This window comes from Microtus pennsylvanicus, chromosome 5 (assembly GCF_037038515.1).
Source record: "Microtus pennsylvanicus isolate mMicPen1 chromosome 5, mMicPen1.hap1, whole genome shotgun sequence".
Taxonomy (NCBI): Eukaryota; Metazoa; Chordata; class Mammalia; order Rodentia; family Cricetidae; genus Microtus; species Microtus pennsylvanicus.
In genome coordinates, this window is record NC_134583.1 from 88,897,690 (window position 1) to 88,925,391 (window position 27,702).

A 27,702-nucleotide genomic window follows, 5' to 3' on the forward strand; every position below is an offset into this window, starting at 1 on the left:
GGCACCTGGGGGACAACCCCCACTCCAGCCGGCGCCCTCCCAGCTGCACACCGTGCTTCTCCGGTCAGCAGTGACGACGCTTGAACTAAGGGGGAAAGAGAGAGAAAGGGAAAAAAAAAAACTGTCTCCTTGGCCCGGGGCCAGCGTCCCAGCCCCCCTCGCCGCCGGCGCGCTCCAGCCAGGGAAAACAACTGCTCACTTCTCCCTGCGTCCTCCCCGCGCGCTCCCAGCTTCCCGGCGGCCGCGGGAGAGGAGCCCGGCCAGGGGGAGGCGCGGAGCGGGCCGGCCGCCCGGCCTTCCTCTCCCCTCGCTCCTCCTCTCCGCCTCCACTTGCTCCGGCCTCCTCGCTCCTGCCTCAGTTCGGGGCCTGGTTGGGTTTTCTCCCGGCCAGGGAAGTTTCTTCGCTCTACCCGCAGTGCAGCTTCCGTCTCACTCCCTCGCAGCGGGAATCCCGGTCGCTCCTGCTGTCCCCCTCCCTGCCCTCGGCCTCGGCTCCCCCACCACCCCGCTTTGCCCTCTGCAGCTCTCTCCCCGGGCTCCTAGCTCCCGATCCTCGCCCGGGCTCGCCCCCCCCTGCCGTCACCTCCCCGGGGTCGTGCGGCCCCGGATGCCCGGGCCCCGAGGGGCTGCCCGCGGCCTGGCCCCTGCGATGCGCCCAGCCGGGGCATCGGGGCTGTTGGCGCTGCTGCTGCTGGCGCTGCTGGGCCCGGGCGGCGGGGCCGAGGGGGGGCCGGCCGGCGAGCGGGGCACGGGCGGGGGCGGGGCGCTGGCCCGCGAGCGCTTCAAGGTGGTCTTTGCTCCGGTGATCTGCAAGCGGACCTGTCTGAAGGGCCAGTGTCGGGACAGCTGTCAGCAGGGCTCCAATATGACGCTCATCGGAGAGAACGGCCACAGTACCGACACGCTCACCGGCTCTGGCTTCCGCGTGGGTGAGGGCCGGGGGGCTCTGGTTGGGGGCATAGGGAAGGGCAGGCCAGGCTACAGCACCAGGCAGGAAGCGGAGTGGAACATGGGCATAAGGGATGTAAGGGATGGGGAGCTGGAGTATAGCAATTGGAGATCTGGGAACCAGGGTGCTTGAGAGTCTGCAGTCCTTAGAAGCCAGAGTTGAGGGGATGCGTGGAAGCCTGAACTTTTAAGTATTGGGTTAGGGTTGAGACTTGAGCTGGGGCCCCGGAAGACACAGGCTTCTTAGGAGGTGCCCAGTTATAGGAGGGAGCAGACAGGGGCTTGGAGAGATGAGAACAGGGGTAGGAAGTCCAGAGAAGCAGATAAACATTTCCCTAAGAAACAGAAATCTTTTTAAACTGTCTAGTTTGGCATGGTGGAAGGAGACACCTGTGTTCTCTGACCCTAAGGGACTGGGGTGAGGGAGTTAGTTGTTGGCAAAATCTGAGGGGGAAAGGCTTTGAGGCCATTAGTGGGGTGCTAAGAAATGGTACGGGCCTGGAGGGGGGTCGTTTTGGGTCTTCAATCAGCTAGTCCATTTCCATATCACCCATAAACTCCAGACACCTCACAGGCCCCAGAGCTGCCTCCACCCCAAGGCGGAGGGACCTCCTGGTCAGCCTAGAGCCTACCCCTTCCTCAGCATCTCTAAAGAGAAGGCCTGGGGCTCCAGACTCCTCCCCTGGGGCCCTGTGGGCCAGGGAGGGGGGAGGGGGAGGTGTCCCAGCTGTAATTACCTCCTGGACAGGGTAATTAGGCCGTGCCCAGGATGGTACAGGAAAACAGCCCCTCTCACACATTCCTGTGCTCACTCAGCTCCAGAGCAAAGAAGTCCCAGTCGTGTGTCTGTGTGTGTATGTGTGTGTACAGGGCATGCACAAGCTTTGGCATGGCACACTCACATTGTCATGTTCTGTGAGTCTCGGGTGTGTTTCTACAGTCACTGTCTGGGAGTGTTTACACAGTGAGCCCGTATTTGTGTCAGTGAGTCTGTGTGTGACAGGCCCTTGCCTGGTCATCCTGTGCAGGCTGCTGTCTCTCCATGCTGCCCACATCCCCCAGGCTCGGTGCCCGGGCCACAGTGGGAGGGTGTCACAGAGAGGTCACTCTCACCATGCAGGGTGACTCACTGGAAGGCAGGAAGGAGAGGATCCTGCCTCCTCCGGCCCAGGACACACCTCTGTTGCCCTCGAGGCCTGGCCTCTGGAGACTGTGCAGGATGGGATGGGCTAGTCTAGGATGCTTCGTGTCCACCCAGAGGATCAGGAATGAGCACACCGCCACCTTCCCACCCCAGAGAACAGGCAAGAGAGGGCTGGAGATGGAACTCAGGGACACAAGACTAGAAGGACGTGTTCTTTCCTCGATCCCTGTACCTCCTCTGGGACACAGAGTTGAGGATCACAAGACCTTGTCCTCCAAAACACCTTCTGTAGTGGGAGAGGCAGGTATGAGGACAACCCAGCAAAGTGCCAGCCAGGCTGGGCAGGGGGTGGAGAATGAGGAAGCCTCCTTCCTGGGAGAGAAACGTCCAGAAGGGTTCCATGTGGCCGTGCAGCAATAGCGAAGGGCTCTGGACCGGAGGAAAGTAGAGAGAACACCCTGAGAATACTGGTGCACTAGTACGAGGTAGGTAGGGCCTGGGCCAGGGATGTTCAGGGAAGAACAGAGGGAGCTGGACTGAAAAAACGGTTCTGGAACGTGGCCTCAAATGTTCAGATGGGGAGTAGAACAAGATGAGTGAAGGGGTGGGGCTCTTTTTTGCTTGAATTTTGCCCGAGGCAGGTCTCTCCAGTCACACTGGCATTGTAGACGAGTGGGAGAGAGGCAGAAGCCCTGAGGGGGACCGAGTTCAGGGGACACTATGAAGGCTGTAAATGGGACGATCGGAGTCTGAGCTCCCAGCGGTAAGCCCGCTGGATAGAGGTCCTGAGTTCTGACAGCTTCAGGGGCCAGATCCTGGTGAGGTCAGAGATTGACAGCTGGGGTAGGGGAGTAGTATGGAGGGAGGGGGTGAGGATGAACTAGGGAGAGTTGAGACCTGAACCGAAGAGAGAGCTTTAGCTATCACTTCTACAGTCTGCACCACACTGGGCCAGCATCTGTATAGCCACTGCCTCCAAGGGAGCATCACTACCATGGATGAGGGCACAAGCGTGAGCAGGGGAAGCTGCTCAGAGACAGAGGACATATGACCAGGATTTAAGCCTGGAATTTAAGGTTCCAGAATCCATCTTGGATAGAAAGGTGTTGGAGACCTGCAGAAGGCCATTTCCACGTGTGTGACCTGTTAAAAAAAAGTCAGCTTCCCAACTGGGCAGAGCCAATACGTGGCAAGGAAGTTGAGCCAGGATGTGGGTGATGATGGCCTGGGAACTGAAGAGCCACCAGGCCCTCACCCCTGTCTCCTCCTCACAGTGGTGTGCCCTCTACCCTGCATGAACGGTGGCCAGTGCTCCTCCCGAAACCAGTGTCTGTGTCCCCCGGACTTCACGGGGCGCTTCTGCCAGGTGCCTGCTGCAGGAACTGGAGCGGGCACCGGCAGCTCAGGCCCCGGACTAGCCCGGACAGGGGCCATGTCCACAGGCCCGCTGCCGCCCCTTGCTCCAGAAGGCGAGTCTGTGGCTAGCAAACACGCCATCTACGCGGTGCAGGTGATCGCGGATCCTCCCGGGCCGGGGGAGGGACCCCCTGCCCAACATGCTGCTTTCCTGGTGCCTCTGGGGCCAGGACAAATCTCAGCAGAAGGTACTAGGAGACGGGCAACCAGGGGGTGCTGAGACGGGCGGGCAATAAGGGTGGCCGGATCTGGGCGCGGGTCGGGCCCTGGAGGAGCTCAGCAACGCGACCCTCCAGGCGCGGGACAGCCCTGAGGCCACCGCGCCCCGCCCCCCCAGTGCAGGCTCCGCCCCCCGTGGTGAACGTGCGTGTCCATCACCCTCCGGAAGCTTCCGTTCAGGTGCACCGCATAGAAGGAGCAAATGCAGAAGGCCCAGCCTCCCAGCACCTGCTGCCACATCCCAAGCCCCCGCACCCGAGGCCACCCACCCAAAAGCCACTGGGCCGCTGCTTCCAGGATACGCTGCCCAAGCAGCCCGTGAGTAAATCCACAATTCCCCATCTATCTTAGGGTCACCCTTGTTATCAGGACAGCATGCAATTGAGTGTCACAGGTTAGGGCTGGAAAAAGAAAAGAGGCTTCAGGGAAGGAGGCAAATGGGGGAGGGGAGCTCTAATTCCTCTCCACATCCCTCCCTCTAGTGTGGCAGCAACCCTTTGCCTGGTCTCACCAAGCAGGAAGATTGCTGTGGAAGCATCGGTACTGCCTGGGGACAAAGCAAGTGCCACAAGTGCCCACAGCTTCAGTGTGAGTGCCTGACTCAGTGCAGCATCTCCTATAGGGTGACCCAGCTCTCTTTCCCCGTCCCTGCCATAGGAGTCTCCAACCCTATGCCCACCAGATCCTCTCTCCCCTCCCCAGAGCCCTCTTTCCTCTCCTGCAGGCCCCCAGTATTTCCTCATCTTGAGGCTATTGTGTCTGTCCTTTCTCTGCAGATACAGGGGTGCAGAAGCCAGGACCTGTACGTGGGGAGGTGGGTGCTGACTGCCCCCAAGGCTACAAGAGGCTCAACAGCACCCATTGCCAGGGTATGGTCAGCTGGAGACTCTGGTGGGCAGGTGGTCATGGGGGGTATCCCAAGGTGAGCGAGAAAGGAGTCTAACTAAGGTAGAACCCTCAAGTGTATGGAGCAACTTGCTGCCACCTATGGCCCCAGCTACAATGATCAAACTGCTCATCACAGATATCAATGAATGCGCGATGCCCGGCATGTGTCGCCATGGAGACTGTCTCAACAACCCTGGCTCTTATCGCTGTGTCTGCCCACCCGGTCATAGCTTGGGCCCGTCACGGACACAGTGCATTGGTAAGACTTGGGGACTCTTGGTCCTGGGAATTCACAAGGCATAGATGGGAGGGAAACAGCTCCGAGCAGACAGAGGTCAGAGGTCAGAAGACGTCCACGTGGGTTAAGGGTTGAGAGCAGAAGCAACAAGACCCAGAGCACACAGAATCAGTGATGAGCTCACATGAGGTCAGATGAAATCAGGGACCTGTAAGTCACTGGTTTGATGAGAAGAACAAATGAAATTTAGAATTCAAATCAGGAGTCAGTAGTCACACAGGTGTCAGGAAATCGCACGAGGTCGTGGCCACATAGAGAAGCAGGGTCTAGAGCAACTGGGCTGAGAGGGGCAGTGTTCAGGTCCTGGCCTCCACCACCACCTCTGCAGCCGACAAACCAGAGGAGAAGAGCCTGTGTTTCCGCCTGGTGAGCACCGAACACCAGTGCCAGCATCCTCTGACTACACGCCTCACCCGCCAACTCTGCTGCTGCAGTGTGGGAAAAGCCTGGGGAGCACGGTGCCAGCGCTGTCCAGCAGATGGTACAGGTAAGTCAGGGGCATATAGGGATAGTGGGGATGGGGGGCAAGCTGTACCTGTCCAGGAATTCACTTGCTGTGTCTGCATCTTGACCACAGCAGCCTTCAAGGAGATCTGCCCGGCTGGGAAGGGGTACCATATCCTCACCTCCCACCAGACACTCACCATCCAGGGTGAAAGTGACTTTTCCCTTTTCCTGCACCCTGATGGACCACCCAAACCCCAGCAGCTGCCTGAGAGCTCCAGCAGAGCGCCACCACCTGAAGACACAGAGGAAGAGAGAGGTCTGACTTGATCCCGTGATTCCAGATCTACAGATAAGACTCACAGCCTGACCTCCTAAGGCAGTGTTTCTCAACCTGTGGCCTGTGACCCTTTGGGGGTTCGCATATCAGATATTTACATTATGACTCATAACAGTAGCAAAATTACAGTTATGAAGTAGCAACAAAATAATTTTATGGTTCAGGGTTACCACAACATGAGGAACTGTATTAAAGGGTCACAGCATTAGGGAGGTTTTAAACCACCGATGTCAGGTTTAACTCCCTAGCCTAAACCACCGACCCTAGGCCTTCCCCTCCAACCCTCAGCCTCAGTTTAACCGTAACTATCACCTCCTACTCCAGCACTGTACAAACCTAGCTCAGTACTTTAGGCGGTTAGCACACACCTTTAATCCAGCACTGGGAGGGAGAGGCAGGTGGATCTCTGTGAGTTTCAGGCCAGCCTGGTCTACAGAGTGAGTTCCAGGACAGCCAAGGCTACACTGAGAAACCATATCTTGAAAACAAACAAATAAAACAAAACAAACAAACCTAGCCCAACCAATGTTCTTTAGACCACAGCCACCAAGCAAACATACCCTAATCCCAGGATCTAAACTTTGACCCTTGACCTAAAAGCGTAAATTTTGAACTCTCAGAGACTTCCCCTAGCCATACAGCCCTAGCCGTTGATCCTTGATTCTTCGCCTCCCATCCTGACATTCAATATCTCATCTTTTTTAGGCGTGACCATGGACCCCGTGAGTATAGGAGCCCAAGTGGAGGGGGTAGGGAGACAAAGGAAGCAAGGAAGGCTTATATTACCATCAACCACAGCCAGTGAGCGAGGAGCGATCGGTGCAGCAGAGCCACCCCACTGCCACCACGTCACCTGCCCGGCCTTACCCAGGTGAGCCCGGCACTGCAAGTGGGGGCTTTTCTCGGGAGCTAAGTCACTGGGAGGCGTGGGCATGGCTACAGTGAGTACAGGGAGGGGAGCTTGGGTGTGGCCTGCAGGGGGTGGGTGGCTCTCTGAAAAGCCCCTCCTTCTGCCTGCAGAGCTGATCTCTCGCCCCTCCCCACCTACCTTTCACCGGTTCCTGCCAGAATTGCTCCCGTCCCGAAGTGCAGTGGAGATCGCCCCTACTCAGGTCACAGGTAAGGCCTGCCAGCAGGCCACATCCTAGGAAGCTGCACACCTGGTTTCCTCCTCCATCGCTTCTGTGGCTAACAGGTTAGCGCTTGCCTGAGCTGCGTGCTGGGAAGTTTGCCTTCCAGTGGGCCTGCTAGTATAACGGTCAGCTCAATCTGAGAGTATCCATACTTCAATTTATATTTATTGAACACCTACTTTGTGCCTCCCAAAATAAACCGCAAACAAAGCAAACAGATCAATCCAGATCTGGTGGCTCACACCCGTTAATCTCAATATTCACGAGGTGCAGGCAGGATTGGCTAGAGTTCAAGGTCAGCCTGGATTATCATGTGATACCTACAAAGCAGATCAATAATTAAAGTCTAGCGTGTCTCATAAATGCTACCTCATAAAGGTAAGAGAGAAGACAGGGAGACTAAAGGATGAGACATTAGCTAGCAATAAGAAACTGTGGGGTGTGTGAGTGAGTGTGTGTGTGTGTGTGTGTATGTGTGTGTGTGTGTGAGAGAGAGAGAGAGAGAGAAAGAGAGAGAGAGAGAGAGAGAGAGAGAGAGAGAGAGAGAATATGTAACATTTTAAAGAATTCTAGACATTCAAGAGAAGTGGAGAGGGGAGGGACATGGAGATTCAGAAAAAGAATATTCCAGCCAGATGGTGGTAGCACACACCTTTAATCCCAGCACTCAGGAGTCAGAGACAGGTGGATCTCTGTGAGTTTGGAACCAGCCTGGTCTACAGAGTGAGCTCCAAAACAGTCAGAGTGGTTACACTGAGAAACCTTGTCTCAAAAGGAAAATAAAAATAAAAAAATAAAAAAAGAACATTCCAGAGAAGTTAAGTCTGGGCAAAGGTGTAGAAAAGTATGAATCATTGGTGGAGGAGGAGAAACCACAGAGAACCAAGGGAAGGCCAGTCCGCTTGATGTCAGAGACTGTGAAAAGCTTCTGCAAGGATTTGAGCATTGTAATAATGGCAGTGCAGGCTGAGCAATCTCTGCCAGGCTCTATGTGAAGAGCTTCACAAACCAAACTTCTTTTAACTTTCTCACATCCTGAAGACAACAAAGGCTTGCCTCATTTCCAGATGAAAAGAAGCTGAGGCTCAGAGAGGTTAACAGTCTGTCCCTGGGTCACAGTGGAGCCTATCAAACCAATGACATAGGGACTCCAAAGCCACAGTCATTGAAGTTGACTGAGACCCTGGGTCTTGATGAGCGGAAATGAGGGCTCAGGTGGATGCTCCCTGGGGATTGTGGGAATGTGGAGGACAAGGTGTCGAGGCGGAGAGCCAGTTAGCAGGCAGACAGCAGCCTGCAGTGCCTGCTGGTCAGCTCTGTTTTGACAGGACAGCACTTAGCATCACCCTGGGCTTCATGGGAGGGAGGGGGTCAGAAGGGGAGAGGACTGGACTGGAGCTTAGCGAACAAGAGGGTGAGAGGAGCCCTCCACAGGCCATCTGGGAACAGTTCTGGCAACAAGCTGTTTCCAGAAAAATTGAAAATGGGGGACCCAGGTCCTAGGAACAAGGGGGGTTGAAGTCACTGACTAGAAGATATTAGTAAGCCTGAGATGACAGGGTTTAAACTATTGATGTGCATGGGGAGAAGATTGTCCCAGGGACCCTTGGAAAGGGGTCTTAAGAACATAAATAGAGCACTTAGGTGATGTGGTTTGATTCGAGGTGACACAGGACAAGCTTTTGGAATGCTAAGGACGGAAGTAACAAAGGTGGCAGGGAAGGCAAGGACACGGGGGTCCTATTTGGAGACTTTCTGGAACAAGGACATTAGGATTATTTGAGATGAAGTTTAGGAACTCCTAGGATTCAGATACCGCGTGCAGCCAGGGGTCACTCTGTGACCAAGCCTTCCTGAGCAGTAGGGTATAGTAGCTGCATAGCAGCAGCTGCCTCTAGGATGTGGCAGAATGCAGGTATCCCCCTGACCCGATCCACCCATGCCACAGAGACGGATGAGTGCCGATTGAACCAGAATATCTGTGGCCACGGACAGTGTGTGCCTGGCCCCTCGGATTACTCGTGCCACTGCAACCCAGGCTACCGGTCACATCCGCAGCACCGCTACTGCGTTGGTGAGCCAGGACTGTGGGCAAGGGAGTGTGTGTGTGTGTGGGGGGGTGGCCCAGGGGATGACCGGGACTCTCAACCTGCCCCTGATGTCTCCTGGTCTACCAATCCTTCCAGATGTGAATGAATGCGAGGCGGAGCCGTGTGGCCCCGGGAGAGGCATCTGTATGAACACTGGGGGCTCCTATAATTGTCACTGCAACCGAGGCTACCGCCTCCATGTGGGCGCAGGGGGACGATCGTGCGTAGGTAAGCGCAGACAGCCCCGGGCTACCCTGGGAATACATGGTGGGATCGGCACCTTCCACCCGCCCCATACCCATCGCACGCCCTGTCTTCGCTCAGATCTGAATGAGTGCGCCAAGCCTCACCTGTGCGGCGACGGCGGCTTTTGTATCAACTTCCCCGGTCACTATAAATGCAACTGCTACCCTGGCTACCGGCTCAAATCCTCCCGACCTCCCGTGTGTGAAGGTGGGGTACCCGTCCAAACGGAAGCGGGATCCATGGCTGTCCCTCCGTCTAGGATGGGGGCGGGAGGCCTGCACCCATCTATGGTCCTCTAAGGCGGGGGTCAGGAAATCCCAAGCCGGTCCATTCTGCCTCCATTTGTGACAGAGGGAGGCCCTGTCATGTTGAGCACCGGACCAGTCATGTTGTTCCCAGATCTGTCCTCTTCCTTTTCCCTTCCGTGCAGACATCGACGAGTGTCGCGACCCTAGCACCTGCCCCGATGGCAAATGTGAAAACAAACCTGGCAGCTTTAAGTGCATCGCGTGCCAGCCCGGCTATCGCAGCCAGGGGGGCGGGGCCTGTCGTGGTGAGGGCGGTTCAGGTTCCACGTGGGGGGCGGGCCTCCTGGGAGTAGAGCCCTTCCCCTAGCCCTGAGGAGGGGAGCCTCACCCCCAGCAGCTTGCAAATTGGTGTGGAGCCCAGTTGTGATGCTAGCGTTTCTCCCTGCAGATGTCAACGAGTGCTCCGAGGGCAGTCCCTGTTCTCCAGGATGGTGCGAGAACCTTCCCGGCTCCTTCCGATGCACTTGCGCCCAGGGATACGAGCCCGCACCGGACGGCCGCAGTTGCTTGGGTGAGCTCCAGCTTGCTTGGCAGACAATGGCTTATGTCGTCAGCGAAGCAGCTGGGCCTTGGAGGGTGGATTTTTTTTTTTAAATGTAGATGGGTGTTTTGCCCATGTGCATGGATGTGCACCATGTACAAACCTGGTGCCCTTGAAAGCCAAAAAAAGGAGACCAGACCTTCTGGAACTCAAAAGTTACTGGCCTCTGTGAGCTGCCAAGTGGGTGCTGGAAATCCAACCAACCCCAGTTCTGTGTAAGAGCAACAAATGCCCTTAACTACTGAGCCATCTCTTATCTCTTAAGAGATGAGGATTGAAACTTTTTCCTGCAAAACTTGTTAATTTAAAGGGGGAAAAAAGATGTCAGACTAGAGACTCGTTAGTCCTCTTCCCTGTAGTAATCTTTATTATGTACCAGAGAAGCGGGCTGGAGCCTAGAATTCCCATATGGAACTATCGGCTGTGGACTATGGGGCTCTGGAGGTTGAGGTGACTCTGCTGACCCAGAGAGAGAGGATTGGATAAGATATCATCTAGCAGGGCCGCATGGCTACCGAGTCTAGGGGAGACAGGGGCGGATGAAAGGGCTTCGGGAGATGAGAGCAAAGGAATTGTTGGGAGGGTGAAGGTGGCTTCAGAGCTGCGTCTGAGAAGCTGGGGCCTTAAGCCCCGTGAGAAGAGAGGACACCTCCCGTTTGGTGAGTGGGTGAAGACATGCACTCTTTAGCATCAGACATGACTGAGGAATCCTGGCAGCACTTGGCTTAGACACCATACATGGTTTTTATGCGGGTGCAGGGTGAAGCCCCCTAGGCCTCAGCTCTAGTGCTCCAGACAAATGGGCAGCCGTGGGGAACAATACCCGAAGCCCGAGACCACCTCCAGCCTGACGCTCCTCTGTGCCCTGCAGACGTGGATGAGTGTGAGGCTGGGAGGAGCATGTGCAGCAATGGTATCTGCACCAACACACCGGGCTCCTTCCAGTGCCAGTGCCTCTCTGGCTATCATCTGTCAAGGGACCGGAGCCACTGTGAGGGTGAGGGATCCTAGAGCCTGGCCGCTGGCCTGCCCTACCTACCCCAGGACTCTGCTGCCCAGGTCCAGCCCCCACCCAGATGCCAGTTGTGGTTTGGGGGTGTGGGAGTGATCCAGGGCTCTCGGAGTAGGGAACTCGGATGGCTCCAGCCTGTGTGTATGGGGTCAACCCCTGAGAGTCTCCAAACCCTGGTCTCTACAGACATTGATGAATGTGACTTCCCCGCGGCCTGCATTGGAGGTGACTGCATCAATACCAATGGCTCCTACAGATGTCTTTGTCCCCAGGGGCATCGGCTGGTGGGCGGCAGGAAATGTCAAGGTATGAGGAGTTGGCTGAGAGCAACTCAGGGCAGTGTAATCCTTCGACACCCTGTAGCCTGTCTGTGGTCTTTTCATCCATTCATCCGTCCATCCATCAATCCAGCTGGCTCCATTCACGCTTGCATTTGTTCTGAAACAAGGATCATGGTGCCGAGCTTACTACATTCAAGTTTCAGTCAGCTTTTTTTTTTTTGCTTTTTCGAGACAGTGTTTCTCTGTGGCTTTGGAGCCTGTCCTGGAACTAGCTCTGTAGACCAGGCTGGTCTCGAACTCACAGAGATCCACCTGCCTCTGCCTCCCGATTAAAGGCGTGCGCCACCACCGCCCGGCTCAGTCAGCTTTTTAACTTTTTGATATTTAATTTACTCTTATTTTATGTGTATGTGTTTGCCTGAATTGTCTGTGCAGCACATGCGTATGTGCCCACATAGGCCAAAAGAGGGCGCTGGAGCTACAGGTGGCTGTGAGTGGACTTGTGGGTGCTGAGTCATCTGGAAGAGCAACAGTGCTCTTAAGGGCTGAGCTATCTCTCCATCCCCTCTGCTCAGCTCTTCACAGATACAGTAGCCCAGCCCTTCAACTCGCCTGTATGTACATTCACTAAGTGATACCTGCATACCCCTGTTTGCCCAGGCTGTCCTAGATAGCTCAGCAGTAATCTGGAGATCCTAGATTGGAGGGGTCATGGAAATGACTCTCAGGGTCAGGGTGAAGATGCCTGGAAGTTACCTAAAGGGAGGTGCCTAGGGAACTGGGACTTGAAGCCTAAGGGATCCTTCAGCATGGGTCTGTGGGGAAGGGGGTCCTTCAGCAGGGGGCTGTGGGTGGGGAGGGGGTCCCTCAGCAGGGGGCTGTGGGTGGGGAGGGGTCCCTCAGCTGGGGTCTGTGGGTGGGCTCTACCCTAAGAAGAACAATTTCTAAGTTCTCATTGTGGGTTTTAGAGGAGAGGGAATGATTCTGTCTTGAGCAAAATTTGGGAGAAATGGAAAAGTGATGGGCCGAGTTGGATGGCTTTATCTGTCATCCCAGCTACATGGGAGGCTGCGGCAGGAAGATCTCAAGTTCAAGACTAGCTTAGGAAACAGACTTTGCTTCAAAGAATAGCAAATCTGCAATGGGACTGAAAGGGGAACAGAATGAAGGTTTCCAAATGCCAGCTGAGAGTCAGGAGTTCATCCCATGCCAGGAGGACCTAAGGGCTTACAAAGGCTGGCAGCAGTGAGCGTCATGACGTCATAAACCTACCCATACAGACAGACCCAAGGAGATGTCCCTTGTGTGCGCTTTGAAAACAAAGCAGAAATTCGGGTTCTAAGCCTGTGTAAGGCTTTTGGGCAACCCCATGGAAAGAGGGACTGGGTCTCCCCAAAGCTGAACCTGCTTGCTTCCTGCTCTCATTGCACCTCCTAGATATAGACGAGTGCAGCCAGGACCCAGGCCTGTGCCTGCCCCATGGGACCTGTGAGAACCTCCAGGGCTCCTACGTCTGTGTCTGTGATGAGGGCTTCACACTCACCCAGGACCAGCATGGCTGTGAGGGTGAGTGCCCTTCCCTTCTCTCAGACTGGATAATCCTTGGAGTGACAACCACCGGGCTCAGAGATGTGTTCTGGTTCCACCTTTCTGAATTCCCAGAACAGGAAATCCTCTTTGTCTGGGAAGAAGTGGCGTGGAGCTAGACCTCTCACTAGGTGACAAAGAGAACAGAGTGGGTGCAGTTTAGGGTACAGGAGACAGGTCAAAACTACTATCTTCATAAACTTTTTTTTTTCTAGACAGGGTTTCTCTGTGGTTTTGGAGCCTGTCCTGGAACTAGCTCTTGTAGACCAGGCTGGCCTCGAACTCACAGAGATCCGCCTGCCTCTGCCTCCCGAGTGCTGGGATTAAAGGCGTGCGCCACCACTGCCAGGCTTATCTCCATAACCTGAATTGTCACCCCTCCCCAGAGGTGGAGCAGCCCCACCACAAGAAGGAGTGCTACCTTAACTTTGATGACACCGTGTTCTGTGACAGCGTGTTGGCCACCAATGTCACCCAGCAGGAGTGCTGCTGCTCACTAGGAGCTGGCTGGGGAGACCACTGTGAAATCTACCCCTGTCCAGTCTACAGCTCAGGTCAGGAATGTCACCAGGAAGCAAAGGGCTTCCTTCTGGGTAGCTGGGAAAGGAGGCAGCAGGCGCATGCTCAGTCCCGTGTTCCCTCCCGCGGTTTCTCTCACCCTGCAGCTGAGTTTCACAGCCTCTGTCCTGACGGAAAGGGCTACACACAGGATAACAACATCGTCAACTATGGCATCCCAGCCCACCGTGGTAAGCGCTAGCCTAGTGCTTCCCTTCTCCTCCCCACTGTGGTTTGGGTTGGTTTACTGGTGCTGGTTGGGTCAACCACTTGCTGGGTAAACCCCACTCTTTATGCCAACGTGATCCCAATAATTCCAGCCAATAATCTAGGTTCAGCTCTCCCAATAAGCCCCGCCCAAGGGGCCTGAGCCCGCAGGTAAAGGAGAGCCCACTGGGCATTCGTGCTTCCCTTGCTCTCAGATATCGACGAGTGCGTGCTGTTCGGGGCAGAGATCTGCAAGGAAGGCAAGTGTGTAAACACACAGCCCGGCTACGAGTGCTACTGCAAGCAGGGCTTCTACTACGACGGCAACCTGCTGGAATGTGTAGGTGAGCGCAGGAGCCAGTGGTGACCCTGGGGAAGTGGCCACCCTGATCTAGGCCTGCTCCTGTCACCAGCATTCTCTCCCTCCGCAGACGTGGACGAGTGTTTGGACGAGTCCAACTGCAGGAACGGAGTGTGTGAGAACACACGCGGTGGCTACCGCTGCGCCTGCACGCCACCCGCAGAGTACAGCCCGGTGCAACGGCAGTGTCTAAGCCCAGAGGAGATGGGTGAGGCCCAGGGGATCAGCGTGGGGAGGAGGGGCTGGAGCCCAAACTGAACTGTGATTACCACCACCACTCCCCATGCCCCCTAGACGTGGATGAGTGCCAGGATCCGGCTGCTTGCCGCCCTGGCCGCTGCGTCAACCTCCCAGGCTCCTACCGCTGCGAATGTCACCCGCCCTGGGTGCCCGGGCCCTCCGGCCGCGACTGCCAGCTCCCTGAGAGCCAGGCGGGTGAGGGCGACATTCGTCCTGGGCAGATTTTGAGTCCCATCAGGGTGGAACCCCCCACCCCCACCCTGGGCCACAGTCGGCAGGTGGGATGGGACCGAGGTGGGCAGTCCCTACCTCCCTCCTTGTTAATGTGGGTCTTGATCCACAGAGCATGCTCCAGAGCGACGTGAAGTGTGCTGGGGCCAGCGAGGAGAGGATGGCATGTGTATGGGGCCCCTAGCCGGGCCCGCCCTTACTTTTGATGACTGCTGTTGCCGCCAGGGCCGGGGCTGGGGCACCCAGTGCAGACCATGCCCGCCACGTGGCACTGGTGAGCTACCCGAGGAACTAGATGTAGGGGCTTGAGTACATAAATCAGTGTTGCTGACGCTACCACACTTCTAGGGTCCCAGTGTCCGACTTCGCAGAGTGAGAGCAATTCTTTCTGGGACACGAGCCCCCTAGTTCTGGGGAAGTCTCCTCGAGGTGAGTGAGGCCAAGGGCTCAGAGGTGTGGACTCCATCGATGGGGGTCGGTGGTGATATGTATATTCCTCTGGCGCACACAGACGAGGACAGCTCCGAAGAAGATTCAGATGAGTGCCGCTGTGTGAGCGGTCGCTGTGTGCAGCGGCCAGGAGGGGCAGTGTGTGAGTGTCCTGGCGGCTTTCAGCTGGACGCCTCCCGCGCCCGTTGCGTGGGTGAGCAAGACACTGGGGACAGAAGAGCAGAGCAGGGGTCGGGAGACACCACACTGGGACTTAACCTAAGCCCGCATCTGTCTTCCCACCTTGCAGACATCGATGAGTGCCGAGAGCTGAATCAGCGTGGGCTGCTGTGCAAGAGCGAGCGGTGCGTGAACACGAGTGGTTCCTTCCGCTGTGTCTGCAAAGCTGGCTTCACACGTAGCCGCCCTCATGGGGCCTGCGTGCCTCAGCGGCGCCGCTGATGCCACCTTGGCCTGCACCTTGGTCATCAAGAGAGTTTCTACTGATGTGGAAACAAGTACATCCCTTACTCCTGTCCAAATCAGAGATGGACTCAGCGACCCTCAGGGCCCAGAGATCTCCTTCCTGCACCCCAACACCCAAGGGTGCTCCTGTCTGCAGAGTGCTGTCTGCTTTCCTCCCTGAGGAAGGTCCCTAGAAACTGCAAAGTCAGATCTGCCCCTTTAATTTACTCTTGGCTTTCAAAGCAAATTTATATTCACATCCTAAGTTGGGATGGCAGCACCAAGAGCCACAGCTTGGGAGGGGCTAGGCTGAGCTGGAAGCAGGATGTGAAATAGAATTTATTGTGGCTTTGATTATGTACACTAGATGTGCCTGGCCTGGTGACCCGGCTCACATGGTTTGTACAATAAATACATCCTCCAGGTCTGCTCCACTGATCAGAAGTGCCCGGGGGTTGGGGGATAGGGGTATCAGTCCAGTTTCCGGGCTCCCAGTTTCATGGGCCCCTTGGTGGCCTTTTTCTCTGCCCGCTTGGCTTCCATTTCCCTCCTCCGTTCCTCGCGCTTTTTCCGTGCCAGCTCTGCCTTCATCTGTCCTGGGATCAGGAAGAAAAAGGGTCTCAGCTCCCTGCTCCATACCTGCCCTGCCCGGGTCCCCGCCAGCCCTTCCTGGGAAATACTCACTGCTCTCAGCCTCCACGCCTTCCCAGCTGTCTTCACCCCAGGAGTCTGGGTCTGGCCTGCGCTGAAAGGAAAATGCAGGCTACAGTGGGGGCCAGCTCCCAGCAGCAGTCACCCCAAGTACCCCATGCTCTCAATGGGCCAGTACCTGGGCACTAGAACGAACAGACAGGGCAGCAAAGGGGTCACCCTTGTCACTGGGCTCTGCACCACCCCAGTTATACTCGCTGGCTGGCCGGGTGCCTTCTGGGGGTGGCTCTACAGAGCTGGGCTCCTGCCAGCCCTGGTCCCAGGAGCCCTCAGCTTCCCAGCTGTTCCAGTCTGACTCCAGAGGTCTGTGGTCTGAGTGGCTGACCTGGGAGTGGACAATGGAGAGAGGCAGGCTAGTAGAGTGAAGAGACTAACAGTGTTTCACAGATAGCCCCTGCCGGACCCAGCCTACTTGTCCAGCTCGGCTCCCTGGGCCCTTGACACTCCAGTCGTCCTGCTGTGCCAGCACAGATTCAGCTTCCTGCTGCAGAGTGAGAAGGAGGAAGGCATGACCAGCAATACTCTCAACCCTCAAGAGGACAAACACACTGAGCCCTCTTAGCCATGGCTCAGCTGCCCCTTGGTTTTTATTTTTGAGACCTACCCACCCTCTCCTTTCTCACCCAGCTCTTGGGGACCCTGGAGTTGAATAGGGACTCAGTGGCTGTGCTGGCCCCCATGACCAATCCGTGAAGCTCACCTACCAGGATGCCATGCGATGAGGGCGAGTCCAACTCTAATCTGTGGACTCCTAAAGGATGGCCTGTGGCCTTGCGCTGGGGTTCCCTGGGGAGACCTCCTCAGCTCCACTCACCTCTAAGCTGCCCCAGTCCTCATCGTCCCATCTGTCAGCAGTGGCGCTGTCTTCTGCTGTGTCCTTGTCTTCTTCCTGTGTCTCCCAGTGGCCTGAGGTCGTTGGGGTGTCAGGGGCAGGGGCTGGAGGAGCAGCATCTCCTGGGGAACAAAGAGTCTGAGCTCTCCGGGAGATCTTGGGACAGGACAGAAGTTGCTAAGAGGAAGAGTACCAGGGAGAGTAACTAGCCATCACCCATGCCTCATGTCCCCGCCGCCACATTAGGAAAGCCTACAAGAGTGGATCTCAGCCCTCAGACACTGATGCGGGAGCCTGGGTACTCACCCTCTGGTACTGGTCTCTGGGTCACAGTGGTCTCAGATGGCATAGGTGTGGGGTGTGCACGGATGAGCTTGGAGGTGAGTGAGGATACCCCGGTTACAGCCCAGCCTGCCCAGCTGGCTGCAGCTCCTCCTGCTCCCGGGCTGGATGCTGCATGGACATCTTTCTCTGGATAATGAGAGACAAGTAGATACAGGCTTCATGGAGAGATGATAGAAGAGCCAGCTCAGCAACAGCAATCCACAGCAAACCCTCCCTTCTCTAGGCCCAGTTCTCCAAGGTATGGAACAGGGAGCTGCTTGCTGACTTTTTGCTTTCCAGCTTTCAGAAGCACCCATGGGATGGGACATACCAGGGGACTATAAAGGACATGGCAAAGGGAGAGAACACGAGCGTAGGTCACTCACCTACTTCTGCCAGTTGAGTAGGATCTTCCGATACAGACTCCAATTTGGACAGGAAGCTTCGGATGGTCTTAAAGGCCTGTGGAGCAACAAGAGGCCAAGCTGGGTGCTCCAGCACTCCCAAGGATTGCCAGGCCTCTTGGAGACTGGTTATCCCTGAGCCCAACCCTGGGGTCTGCCTGGTTGGGCCTTACCTGGTCCCGCACAGATTTCTCAGGGTCCACAGTAAGGCCGCAGAGCACAGGCAGGATCTTGTGGGCACAGTCATCCATTGAGTAGAGATTGTGTGTGGCAGCAAAGCCCAGGACACCAGCAACCCGGGACGGTGCAAATGGGTCCTTAGTGGCCCGGCTGAAGGCGGAGGTGAGGACCCTGTGTCTAGTCTGAGAGCCCAGATTGACAAAGGAAAGGATGCTTCAATGTACAGAATCAATAAGGGGCCCCAACTACCAGACCTTCCTTCCTAGGACAGGGCCATCCACTGGAGCCAAGGTCTGGAAATGAGAACCTATCATTCACAATGTAAAAGAAGAGAACTATGGCAGGCAGTGTGGTGCTCATCTTTAGCCCCAGCACTTGGGAGGCAGAGGCAAGTGATCCTGTGAGTTCAAGGTCAGCATGGTCTAGACAGCAAGTTTCAGGACAGCCAGGGCTACAGAGAGAAACCCTGCCTCAAAAAAACAACCTAATAATAATAATAAAGGAAGAGAATCTATAAACAAATATGTACCTCGGCTTCTCTTGGATCATTGGGTTTCACGCTGCCTCAAGGTGTAGGGCCACAGCAGCAACCCTGAGGCTGGGCGTGAACCTCCTCTCCTCCCTACCTGCTGATCCTATTCATCCGTTCCTTTGATTTTTCCATTTGTTTGTTTTGTTTTTGAGACAGGGTTTATTTGTGTAGCTCTGACTGTCCAGGAACTCTGCTCTGTAGACCAGATTGGCCTCAAATTCACAGAGATCTGCCTGCCTCTGCCTCCCTAGTGCTAGGACTAAAGGTGTGTGCCACCACACCCAACTTTCATTCATTCTTGTTTAAGAGTCTAGGCCTAGCAGAAGCTCAAGTTTATAGACCGTGGCTAAGTGATGCGTGAAGACGTAAGAGTCAAGCAGACCTGAGTTCAGAACCCAGGTCTACCACCTTACTGGCTGTGTGTTCAGCAGCTGACTCCATTTCAAGAAGCCCAGGCAATAGGTCTCATGGAGCTCAGGGGCTGAGTCTCTAGAACAATGAGGCCCCACGGACACAGGGTTGCTTTGTAGCCCCGAAGGAGGCTGCTATCCTTCCACAGCTCTACAAGACACTCACAGTAGCACTGAGGTAGGAGCCGATTTTGCCCAAGCAGACCGTGGTGTTGCAGCGGATGGGACCCTGGTCATCCTTGGCTTGCAGTCTTGCAAAGTGCTTCATCAGCTCCACATTGAGGTTGGTCTCATTCAGCTTTGGGGCCAAGAGCAGCATGGACTGTAGAGTGGAGGGGTAGAGGGTCCAGTGAGCCAGGGCAAGAACAGACTCCTGGGGGAGTGCACAAGCCACCAGTGGGCCGTGGCTTCGAGCAGGGCTGTCAGACCTGCCCAGTCCAGTCCTGTCCCAACTAGTATATTGAGAGGGAGTCCCTTAGTTCTGTCTCCCTTCTACAGCAAGACCCCAGATGCTTGCCGACATTATGCTTCGTTTGGACTTACATATCAATATACTGAGAGCCATTCTACCACACTGGTTCATCCATGCTGAGGTCACTGATCACCTCCAATTTACTAATTTTCAATTTAACTTTTTTTTTTTTTGTAGCCCAGGGCTGTCCTTGAACTTGCAACCCTCCTGCTTCAACCTCCCCTGAGTGCTAGGATTAGAGGCATACACCACCATGCCTAGCCATTAAATGTATTTATTTATTTTTCTTTTCTTTTTATCTTTTTGTTTTTTTTAAGACAGGGTTTCTTCGTGGAGCCCTGGCTGTCCTAGAACTTATTCTGGTTGGCCTCAAACTCAGAGATCCACCTGCTTCAGCCTCCCAAGCGCTGGGATTAAAGGTGTGCACTACCACTGCCCAGCTATTTACTTATTTTTTCAAATTACTAAAGTAATGGCTCTTCTAGTTCCCTTTCTGTTGCTGTAACAAACGCTTTAACCAAAAGCACCAGGGAAGGAAAGGGTTTGTCTTGTCTTACAGCTCCCAGGTCATAATCCAGCATCAACCCAAGTCAGGACAGGGATACAATTCAGAGCATGAGGGCAGAAGGCAGGCATGGGAGTCACACCTTGAATCACACCACTCAGCGGGCAGGGGTCTATCTCTGAGTTCAAGCCCAGCCTGATCTACACAATGTTCCAGGACAGACAGTCACATAAGAAGATCCTATCTCAGAAAAAGCTAATAGGGGAAAAAAGAACAAAGGAGCATGGGGGCAGGAAGTAGGAGAAAGCGGCTCTTTCTTCCAGTTCATGGTTTCTTGTGGAACACGGGACCACCTACTTAGGGATGGCTGGGCTGTCTTACAGAAACCAGAAGTAAGCTAATGCCTCACAGACATGCCCACAAGGCAACCTGACCTAGGAAAGTCGTCGTTTTGAGTTTCCCTCTTCCTAGAAGACTCCAGGTTGTGACAATAAAAATGCACAGGACAAGGGCCAAGCTTCTCTTCCACTACCCCTGACCTACGGTGTTTCAACACCTTCACGTTCTTCCCTAGCTGACTGCTCTGTTCACTGAGACCTGGATGGTCGGAAACCTCAAAGTGCATTCTTTGGCTCCTTTTGTACCTGACACTCTTGCCCTTCTAAGTCTTCTCTCTGCATGGCTCACATGCACACGCATGCTGTTTGAACCTGCAATGCTCTCAGATGCAGTGGAGGCTGGTCCTGCTGCAGGGCAGCAATGCACAGGATGACGCTTCCTGGAATTGACCAATCCAGAGGGCTCTGACCTCACCAGTTCATAATTTGATGGGTTGTTGGGAGGTGATGAAGTAAACTTAGTTCAAGGCAGTGGATCCTTGAGGACAAACCCTTGGGAGCTATCACTTGCCCCAGCCCCTCCTCTTTCTGTCCATCTGTGATGTGGAGAGCTGTTCTACTTCACTTCCTGGTCCCCGCCAGAATGTCCCAGCACCTCACAGGCTCAGATGCAACAGAGACAAGTGGCCATGGACCAAAAGCCCCGAAACTGACCCCCAAACAGATCTTTCCTCTTCAGGTTACTTCGGGTATTCTGTCCCAGTGGCACTAAGCTGAGGACAGTCCCTTGGGGTGCACCCTAATGTAACTGTGTTCCCTGCCCCAATCGCAGCCCAGCTCTGCCCAGTCCCCACTCCTCAGTCTCTCAGTACACTTGGATGAGAAGCCTCCGAATCATCCGCAACTCTCAGAAAGCACTGTCAGCCCCAGCTTTGGAACGGCCCATTCTCTCCGCGTGCTGCCATCACCATCCCAGGCACTGCAACAACCACCACACGCACTGTCTCAAACCAAGGCCTGTGCTCCAGAGAGAACCACTTCCCTGTCCTGGGAGACAAGAAATGGCCACTCTAGGCCTGACTACACCCACCTTGACTGTCTGCTCCCGGATGGCAGGGTTGGTGTCCAGGAAGCCATGTACAACATGGGGGAAGATCTGGGTGTTGACTGTAGGCTCGTCGAGGTATTGGATGAACTGCTCCATCTGTGGCCCAGGGTGTGGCGTGAGAAGACGGCCGCACCCCACCAAAGTCACAGCCACTCTGGCTTTGGCTGTTCCAGTGCAGACACTGGCCACCAGGCAGCCTCCCGAGTCCAGCTCATGCACACGTCCTCAGGAGGGAAGGGCATTTGGCAGGGACTGGTCCCTGCTACCTGAGAGTCTTTCTGGCTCATGAGAACATTCTAACCTACAGGCTAACACTTTGTAGCTGTAGGGCTGACGGGAGAAACCGTGTCCTACTTTAGAGGACCTAAGTGACAGAGTCTGAAGAGCCCAAGGCTACAAGGAGCCCTGAGACCAGCTCCACCTCCCCAGAGTTTTCCTGGCCCTTCACCTGTGGAACACTCAATGGTAAGGGGTTCAGGGTACCTCTATAGCCAAAGCACAGGCTCCAGCCACCTGTCTAAGGTTGGGGGTGACTAGAACCAGGGTCTGGGAGGAAGACCTGGGCAGAAACTGGCTGAGGCCTCTACCTGCTGGAGGAGGCGGATGCGCATGGCACGGTCGGTGGATGAGAACATCTTCACCACCACGGGGATGATCTTCTGCTGGTACTCTTCAGCACTGAGGAATTTCCCCACCTGAGCAAGGAGGAGAAAGAGGGGTTTGGCCACATCCACGGGGCTAGGGCAACTTCACAGGGTTCCCTCAACTTGCTTGGGCTCACTGCAGACTTCCCAGGAGAGGAATGAGGTGATGATGGAGAAGGCTTGGAGAAATGGAGGGAAGGCACTGAAACAAGGATCTATAAGCAGAGGAATCTGGCAGCACAGAACTGTTCTTCCCAAGGGCTACAAGTCCGCCAGACTCCCTCCCACTGTCAGGTGGCCTTGCTTGCTAAGTCAAGAGGACACTGGGCTTGCGTCCACCCTGAGAATGCTTCTCACCCAGGGCTGTATCCATTCATATCTCTGTATCCCACAGCTCCTGCCTGGCCCCATTTACCTTGAAGAGGGGTGTGAGGACCACAGCCCCAGCATTGCCGAACTCAAAGGCGGTCAGTAGCTGGGGCAGCACCTTGTGCCGACAGAAATCTTCAGGAAATGAGTCTAGGCTCTTGCTCAGCTCTTGGAAGAACTTCTGCTTCTCAGCTGGCTCTTTGATCTGGGGGGCAAAGACAGGGTTCAAGGGGAAAACAGCCACACTACACACACTCCAGACTCAGACGAGAGTGAGGCCACCCCAGGCTGGGGGGACAGGAGCAATGCAAGGGAGCCCAGCTCTCCACTTAGCAGGTGATCATGGGCAGACTCTCCCCTGTAAAATAGTGTAACAACTCTACCACCACTCTGAGAATTCAACCAGAAAATGTTCATACGCGCTGCCAGCAAGCCAGGCTGGCCATGCACACTGTGATGCCAGCATTAAGGAGGCTAATGCAGGAGGATCTAGAGCTTGAGGCCAGCCTAGACCACACAGTGAGTTCAAAGCCAGTCAAGGCTATATATTTAGACCCAATGCCTGGCATGCAGCCAATGTTTTCTAGTGACTGTCCTTGCTACCCTGTCACTTACCCTGTAGGGTAGACAATGGCTAGAAAGATTAAACCCTTCATCAGCATGTCCTCTGCTGCTCACAACAACCCACATGAGGAAACTGAGGCTCAAAGCAGGAAGGATCTTACTTGGTCCTTGCCTTGGCCTGGCTGGGCACACTGGGTGGAGTTTCTGGAGAGCCATAGAAGAAGTCAGGGAACAGGCACAGTTTGCCACCAGACTGGGCCCAAACGCTCAATACTCCATAGTCCTCCTAATACCCCCACCAGAGGCAGTCAAACCCACAGCACAAATTTCCTAAGCACAGACTGAAAACGAAACCTTCCACACAGCATCTCAAATAACCCTCACACAACTTTATGAGGCAGAAAAACACGAGCACCTTACCAACAAGCAGCAGACAGAAGAGGGAGCTTGTTTAAAGACACACAGCTAAGAAGTGACCAACAAACCTCTGCAACCTTGCACAGTGCAAAAACATGTTGTCACCCACCCACTCACAAAGGAAGATGAGGGTGGAGGGGACCATGGCCAGAAGCTGGGCATGGCAGCACATGCCTTCCCAGCACTGAGGAGACCAAGGCAGGATTGAGGATTCAAGGCCAACCTGGGCTGCACAGTGAGGCCTTGTCTCAGGAAGAAAAAAGCCAAGCATATAGAAAGTCATGACCCCAAACCCCTTGCACCCTGTTTTACCACCATCCCACAGAGGTAGCTTGGCCCAGAACGAGCAACCACGGCTGAGGATGAGGAATGCCGAGGTGCCTGGGAGTTGCTTAGTCCAGCATGAGCGGCAAGCTCTGCCCCAGTACTGGAAATGAGAAAAGTTCAAAAAGACCAAATCACAGCCAAGGCCACCCTTCCACTGTGCTGGTTAGTTTTCTGTCATCTGGGAAGAGGGAACCTCACTTGAGAAAATACCTATTGAGTATTGCCTATTGGGGGCATTCTCATGATTAATGATTGATGTGGGAGGGCCCAGCCAAGTGTGGACAGTGACTCTTGGGCAGGTGGTCCTAGGTTGTAATACGGAGGCAGGAAGATCTCTGCGAGTTCAAGGCCTGTCTGGTCTACATAGTGAATTCTGGGATAACCAGGGCTACATAGTGATACCCTGCCTCAAAAAAGAAAAGGTATTGTCCTTCCTGCCCTACCCCAACTCTGAACTCTGCTCCTTCAAGGTCTGTAGCCTTCTGCTCAGCTCCTGATTCTGTGATCCCTGCCTCAGGCTGGGTCAGGGCAGAGCCTCAATCCTGTGTCACTATGATGCCCCTAAGAGCTGGTGGATGCTGTGACTCTCTGCCTTGCATAGATATGGGTGCTGAGATTCAGAAATGAAGCAGAGTGTGTCCCCTTCCCATGTGTTCTCGTGTTCTCTCTTCCGGGGCCATCTTCCCCAAGTCACCTTCCAGGTGGCTCCCACCTTTGAGTCTTTCAGGACCTAGCCCAACTCTCTTCTCCAAGGGGGTCCTCAGAATACCTGGTCATTTTCTTCCAGCGATTACTCAGGGAGCATAGGTTTTCTCATTAATGTTTCCTGTCTTTCTCCTGTAATGAGTGCTCCCAAAGGGGGGCCCTGCTCTGTTCCTTGCTGGGTCCTTGAGGACAGGTCTGACTCTCCTCGCTCCCTAGCACTGTGTGTGGCGCCATGAAGAAAGAGCAACAGCGCAGATAGGGAGCTGTGGAGCAGCCATTGGGTGTCTGTTGTGAGTTCAACTCTACGCAGCAGCCCTCTCTGTCTGCCTCCACCATGAGTGGATTCAAGAACCAGAGACCAAAGCATCAGGAAAGAAACAACTGTCTATACCACAAACATACAGCCTACTTTTTCTTGCCATGATTTGCCCAAATATCACAGTTTAGTAACTATTTACATAGCACATATATCACATAAGGGGATAATAAGTTAGCTACAGATAAATTTGAACAATACAGAAGGGCAGGGTGGGTTAATGGCTCAGTGGGTAAAAGTATTTGCTGTGCAAACATGAGGAACTGGGTTCAAATACCCAGCTCCACGTAAGAAGCTGGGCATAGCCCCACACACCTGTCACCAGTGCTATGGAGCTGGAGACAGGAGATCACTGGAAATTACTGGCTCCAGGCTGAGTGAGACCCGAGCAATGAGAATGAGGCATGGGGGATAGCGGAGGACACCTGATATCCTCCTCTGGCCTCTGCACACTAGCACACAGCTCCTCACACATATGTATTCAACACACACACACACAGAGGATTACGGAAGGATATAAGTTACATGCAAACACTATGACTTTTATCAGGGACTAGAGCATCTGTCAATTCTCAGGGGTCCTAGAGCCAATTCCCACTGTGCTGGTTAGTTTTCTGTCATCTGGGAAGAGGGAACCTCAGTTGAGAAAATACCTCCATCAGATTGCCTGTTGGGGGCATTCTCATGATTAATGATTGATATGGGAGGGCCCAGCCAAGTGTGGACAGTGACTCTTGGACAGGTGGTCCTAGGTTGTAATAAAAAAGCAAACTGATGCAAGCCACTAAAGTGCATTCTTCCACGGCCTCTGCTTGCGCTCCTGCCTTGACTTCCCTTCATTATGGACTGTGACTGTGTAAGCCAGAGAAGCACTCCCCTCAACACTCTGCTTTCGGTCATGGGATTTCATCACAACAGAAAGCAAACTAGGACTCCCACGGATACCAAGGGGGGCTGTGCTATGCGTTTTGAACTAGAAAACTCTGCCCCAGGCTCCTGGAAAGGAGGAATTATGTCCTTTGTTGAACTTCAGGCATGAAAGGTCACAAGATGAGAAGAGGTAAAGCCAGGGCTTGCACCCAAAGGTCTTAACTCCACTGCCCATGCTTGTTTCCACACAATCCAAACATGAGAGATGCCAAAGCATAGGTGAGGGCCATGGCAAAGACCAGGAAGACTGGGAGCTCACCTGAATCTCTTCTAGGAAGAGGTTGGTCTCTACAAATCGGTTGCTCATGAAGCCACCGGGTGCCCGGCAGTTCTGCAGGAAGCGAGCCGGGTTGGGACGTACTTTGGGGTTGGCTCCCACCAGCTCACAGTAATGGGTCACCAGTGATTTGGGGATCTGTAAGAGAATGCTCCATGTCAGGGAAAGGGTGGTGAATGGGTGGTAAGGAAGAAGGGACTGATGAGGTAGGCAGGAGCTAGACACTTACCTTTCCAGGATTTCGCAGGGCAGCTGCCCGAGGTAGGGATCCATTGAAAACTTCCCAGATGAGGCAGCCCAGGCGCCACATGTCTGCTGACCTGTGGCAGTAATCCAGAGCTGTTCAGGGATCCCCAGCATATACTAGTGCTGCCTCCAACCTGCTTTAGCTACCAGGCACCCACTGTATCACAGGCCGTGGCTGTCCCTGCACTGATCCCTTAGCCCCAAGTAGTTTGTTTCACTAGCCCCATTTAACAGAGAAACCAAAAGTCAGAGAAGCATGAACACCTGCTTCCAACAGAGCTTCCAAATTCAGAGGGACTAAACACCTAAGGTTATGTCCATCTTGACCAACCACCCTCCTCCTAAGATGCTGGTTCTCTTCCCAGACAGGCAGCAAGAGCCAGGGGCTTCCCAGCTAGTCTAGGGGTTCCAAGGCTGCAGGGGCCAGCAGTGCAGTACAGATCAAGGCACAATGACATCAGTCACCCACCACTTCTCTTTGACTGCTCTGCTACTGTGGTCCGCCAACTCCGGGGGATCGTACTGCTCAAGCTCAGGGATCCCCTTGCTGGGTGGTCCCCCGCCGTTGCCCTGGGCTGAGTACATGTAGTCCAGACCCCCAAGTTTCCACTCGCCAGCCCTGTCCACAAACACAGCGGCCATGCAGACATTATTGTGGATGAGGTTGCAGTCGTTGACCAGGAAGCTGAGGGCTTTTACGATCTGGTGCAGCCCCCACGATAGTTCCTGCTCCTTCAGGCCACCTGCCTCTGCTCGTGCCTTGAGGTATGTTCCCAGTGGGGTCACAGCCTCTGTCACGATGTGGAGGCACTTTTCTGTCTGGGTAAGGAAAATGGTATTAGGGTACGATTCCAGAGGAGGAAGGGAAGATGAGGGGCATGCCTGGGAGAGAGGTAGTGGACAAGGTACCAAATCTGAGGGCGTTGAAGCACTTGGGTACAAAGTGAGGGCAAACAGTGAGATGGGCAGATCGGGTGACAGGTACCTCCAACCCATCGATATAAGCCAGGATGTTGGGGTGCCGGAGAGTTTTGAGGCGTTTGAAGGCAGCTTTGGCCACCTGGGTCTGCTCTTCAGCTCCCGCTTTCACATCATACACGAAGATGGACACCGCGCTGCCTGTGGCCTGGTGGAGGACACGGCAACGTGAGAGGCACGGGCCAAGTGACCACTCCAACCTGCCTGGGCTTCACCAGCTCTGAGTGCGTCTCCAGAGCAGCAAGGAAGGGACGCCGGCGAGTCTCGCCCAGGACAGCCCTTAAGAAGCTGGCCAGGCCCACGTGACCCCCGTCCTGTCCGCTTGTCCGTCCCTCGATCCTTCCGCCCGCCACGTCGTCACTGCCCGCCCCGCTCCCAAGCCCGTTCCCGGGAGCCTCGGTCGCCACGTCAGGCCCGGCGCGACGCAGCGGGGCCGGCACACAGCATAGGAAACGCCGAGGTCGGCCGCGGCCTGCGGAGCAGCACCGTATCTCACCTTTTTGCGGCCGCGGTGCAGGGTCCAAGGCCCGGGCGGGCCACCTTCGGGGGGCTCCGGGCTCAGCTCGAATGGGAAGTCCCGGACCGGGTCCCGGGCGAAGAACCACATCGTCACCGCCGCCACGGGCTCGGGAGCCTCCACTCCGGGTCCTCCGGCCGCCCGAGCCGGGGCGGGGCGGGCCGAGGGCGGGACCACTTTGGCCTGTGGGCGTGGTCTTGTGGGGCGAGT

The 27,702-nt window shown here is 55.0% G+C and overlaps 2 protein-coding genes across 5 annotated transcripts; one reads left to right on the forward strand and one right to left on the reverse strand.

Moving 5' to 3' along the window:
- Positions 1–15,824, forward strand: Ltbp3 (latent transforming growth factor beta binding protein 3). 2 transcript variants are annotated; one of them, XM_075973191.1, is made up of 28 exons: positions 1–929; positions 3,367–3,696; positions 3,846–4,045; positions 4,210–4,315; positions 4,504–4,596; positions 4,752–4,874; positions 5,242–5,400; positions 5,491–5,676; positions 6,403–6,419; positions 6,496–6,568; positions 6,718–6,816; positions 8,779–8,904; positions 9,017–9,148; positions 9,245–9,373; positions 9,597–9,719; positions 9,863–9,985; positions 10,887–11,012; positions 11,214–11,333; positions 12,746–12,874; positions 13,282–13,449; positions 13,561–13,644; positions 13,876–14,004; positions 14,092–14,229; positions 14,316–14,456; positions 14,605–14,766; positions 14,841–14,921; positions 15,004–15,135; positions 15,232–15,824. In XM_075973191.1, the coding sequence occupies exons 1-28, from the start codon at positions 608–610 to the stop codon at positions 15,381–15,383; spliced, it is 3,903 nt and encodes a 1,300-aa protein (XP_075829306.1). In that variant the 5' UTR covers positions 1–607; the 3' UTR covers positions 15,384–15,824. The 2 variants fall into 2 exon arrangements, with proteins under 2 accessions (XP_075829306.1, XP_075829307.1); XM_075973192.1 differs by lacking the exon at positions 14,316–14,456 and having other exon boundaries at positions 5–929.
- On the reverse strand, positions 15,707–27,656 carry Scyl1 (SCY1 like pseudokinase 1). 3 transcript variants are annotated; one of them, XM_075973194.1, is made up of 17 exons: positions 27,472–27,656; positions 26,983–27,123; positions 26,467–26,816; positions 25,981–26,071; positions 25,734–25,889; positions 22,262–22,420; positions 21,790–21,897; positions 21,185–21,298; positions 18,946–19,101; positions 17,831–18,019; positions 17,640–17,715; positions 17,236–17,400; positions 16,912–17,051; positions 16,510–16,578; positions 16,216–16,422; positions 16,071–16,131; positions 15,707–15,982 (listed from the first exon to the last, which is right to left on the reverse strand). In XM_075973194.1, exons 1-17 carry the CDS (start codon positions 27,580–27,582, stop codon positions 15,858–15,860), a joined length of 2,418 nt encoding a protein of 805 aa, XP_075829309.1. In that variant the 5' UTR covers positions 27,583–27,656; the 3' UTR covers positions 15,707–15,857. The 3 variants fall into 3 exon arrangements, with proteins under 3 accessions (XP_075829309.1, XP_075829310.1, XP_075829308.1); XM_075973195.1 differs by having other exon boundaries at positions 16,071–16,126; positions 16,510–16,581; XM_075973193.1 differs by having other exon boundaries at positions 16,510–16,581.
- Between the last annotated feature and the right edge of the window lie 46 nt (positions 27,657–27,702).

Excerpts from the sequence above, each read along its gene's own strand:
- Ltbp3 (XM_075973191.1), top strand. The coding sequence starts at position 608 with ATGCCCGGGCCCCGAGGGGCTGCCCGCGGCCTGGCCCCTGCGATGCGC. Across the intron at positions 9,720-9,862 it reads GGGGGGCGGGGCCTGTCGTG|ATGTCAACGAGTGCTCCGAG; the intron begins GTGAGGGCGGTT and ends TTCTCCCTGCAG. Across the intron at positions 11,013-11,213 it reads GGACCGGAGCCACTGTGAGG|ACATTGATGAATGTGACTTC; the intron begins GTGAGGGATCCT and ends TGGTCTCTACAG.
- Scyl1 (XM_075973193.1), bottom strand. The coding sequence starts at position 27,582 with ATGTGGTTCTTCGCCCGGGACCCGGTCCGGGACTTCCCATTCGAGCTG. Across the intron at positions 21,898-22,261 it reads TCCTCACACCCCTCTTCAAG|GTGGGGAAATTCCTCAGTGC; the intron begins GTAAATGGGGCC and ends CTCCTTGCTCAG. Across the intron at positions 17,052-17,235 it reads CCAGAGACCAGTACCAGAGG|GAGATGCTGCTCCTCCAGCC; the intron begins GTGAGTACCCAG and ends TTTGTTCCCCAG.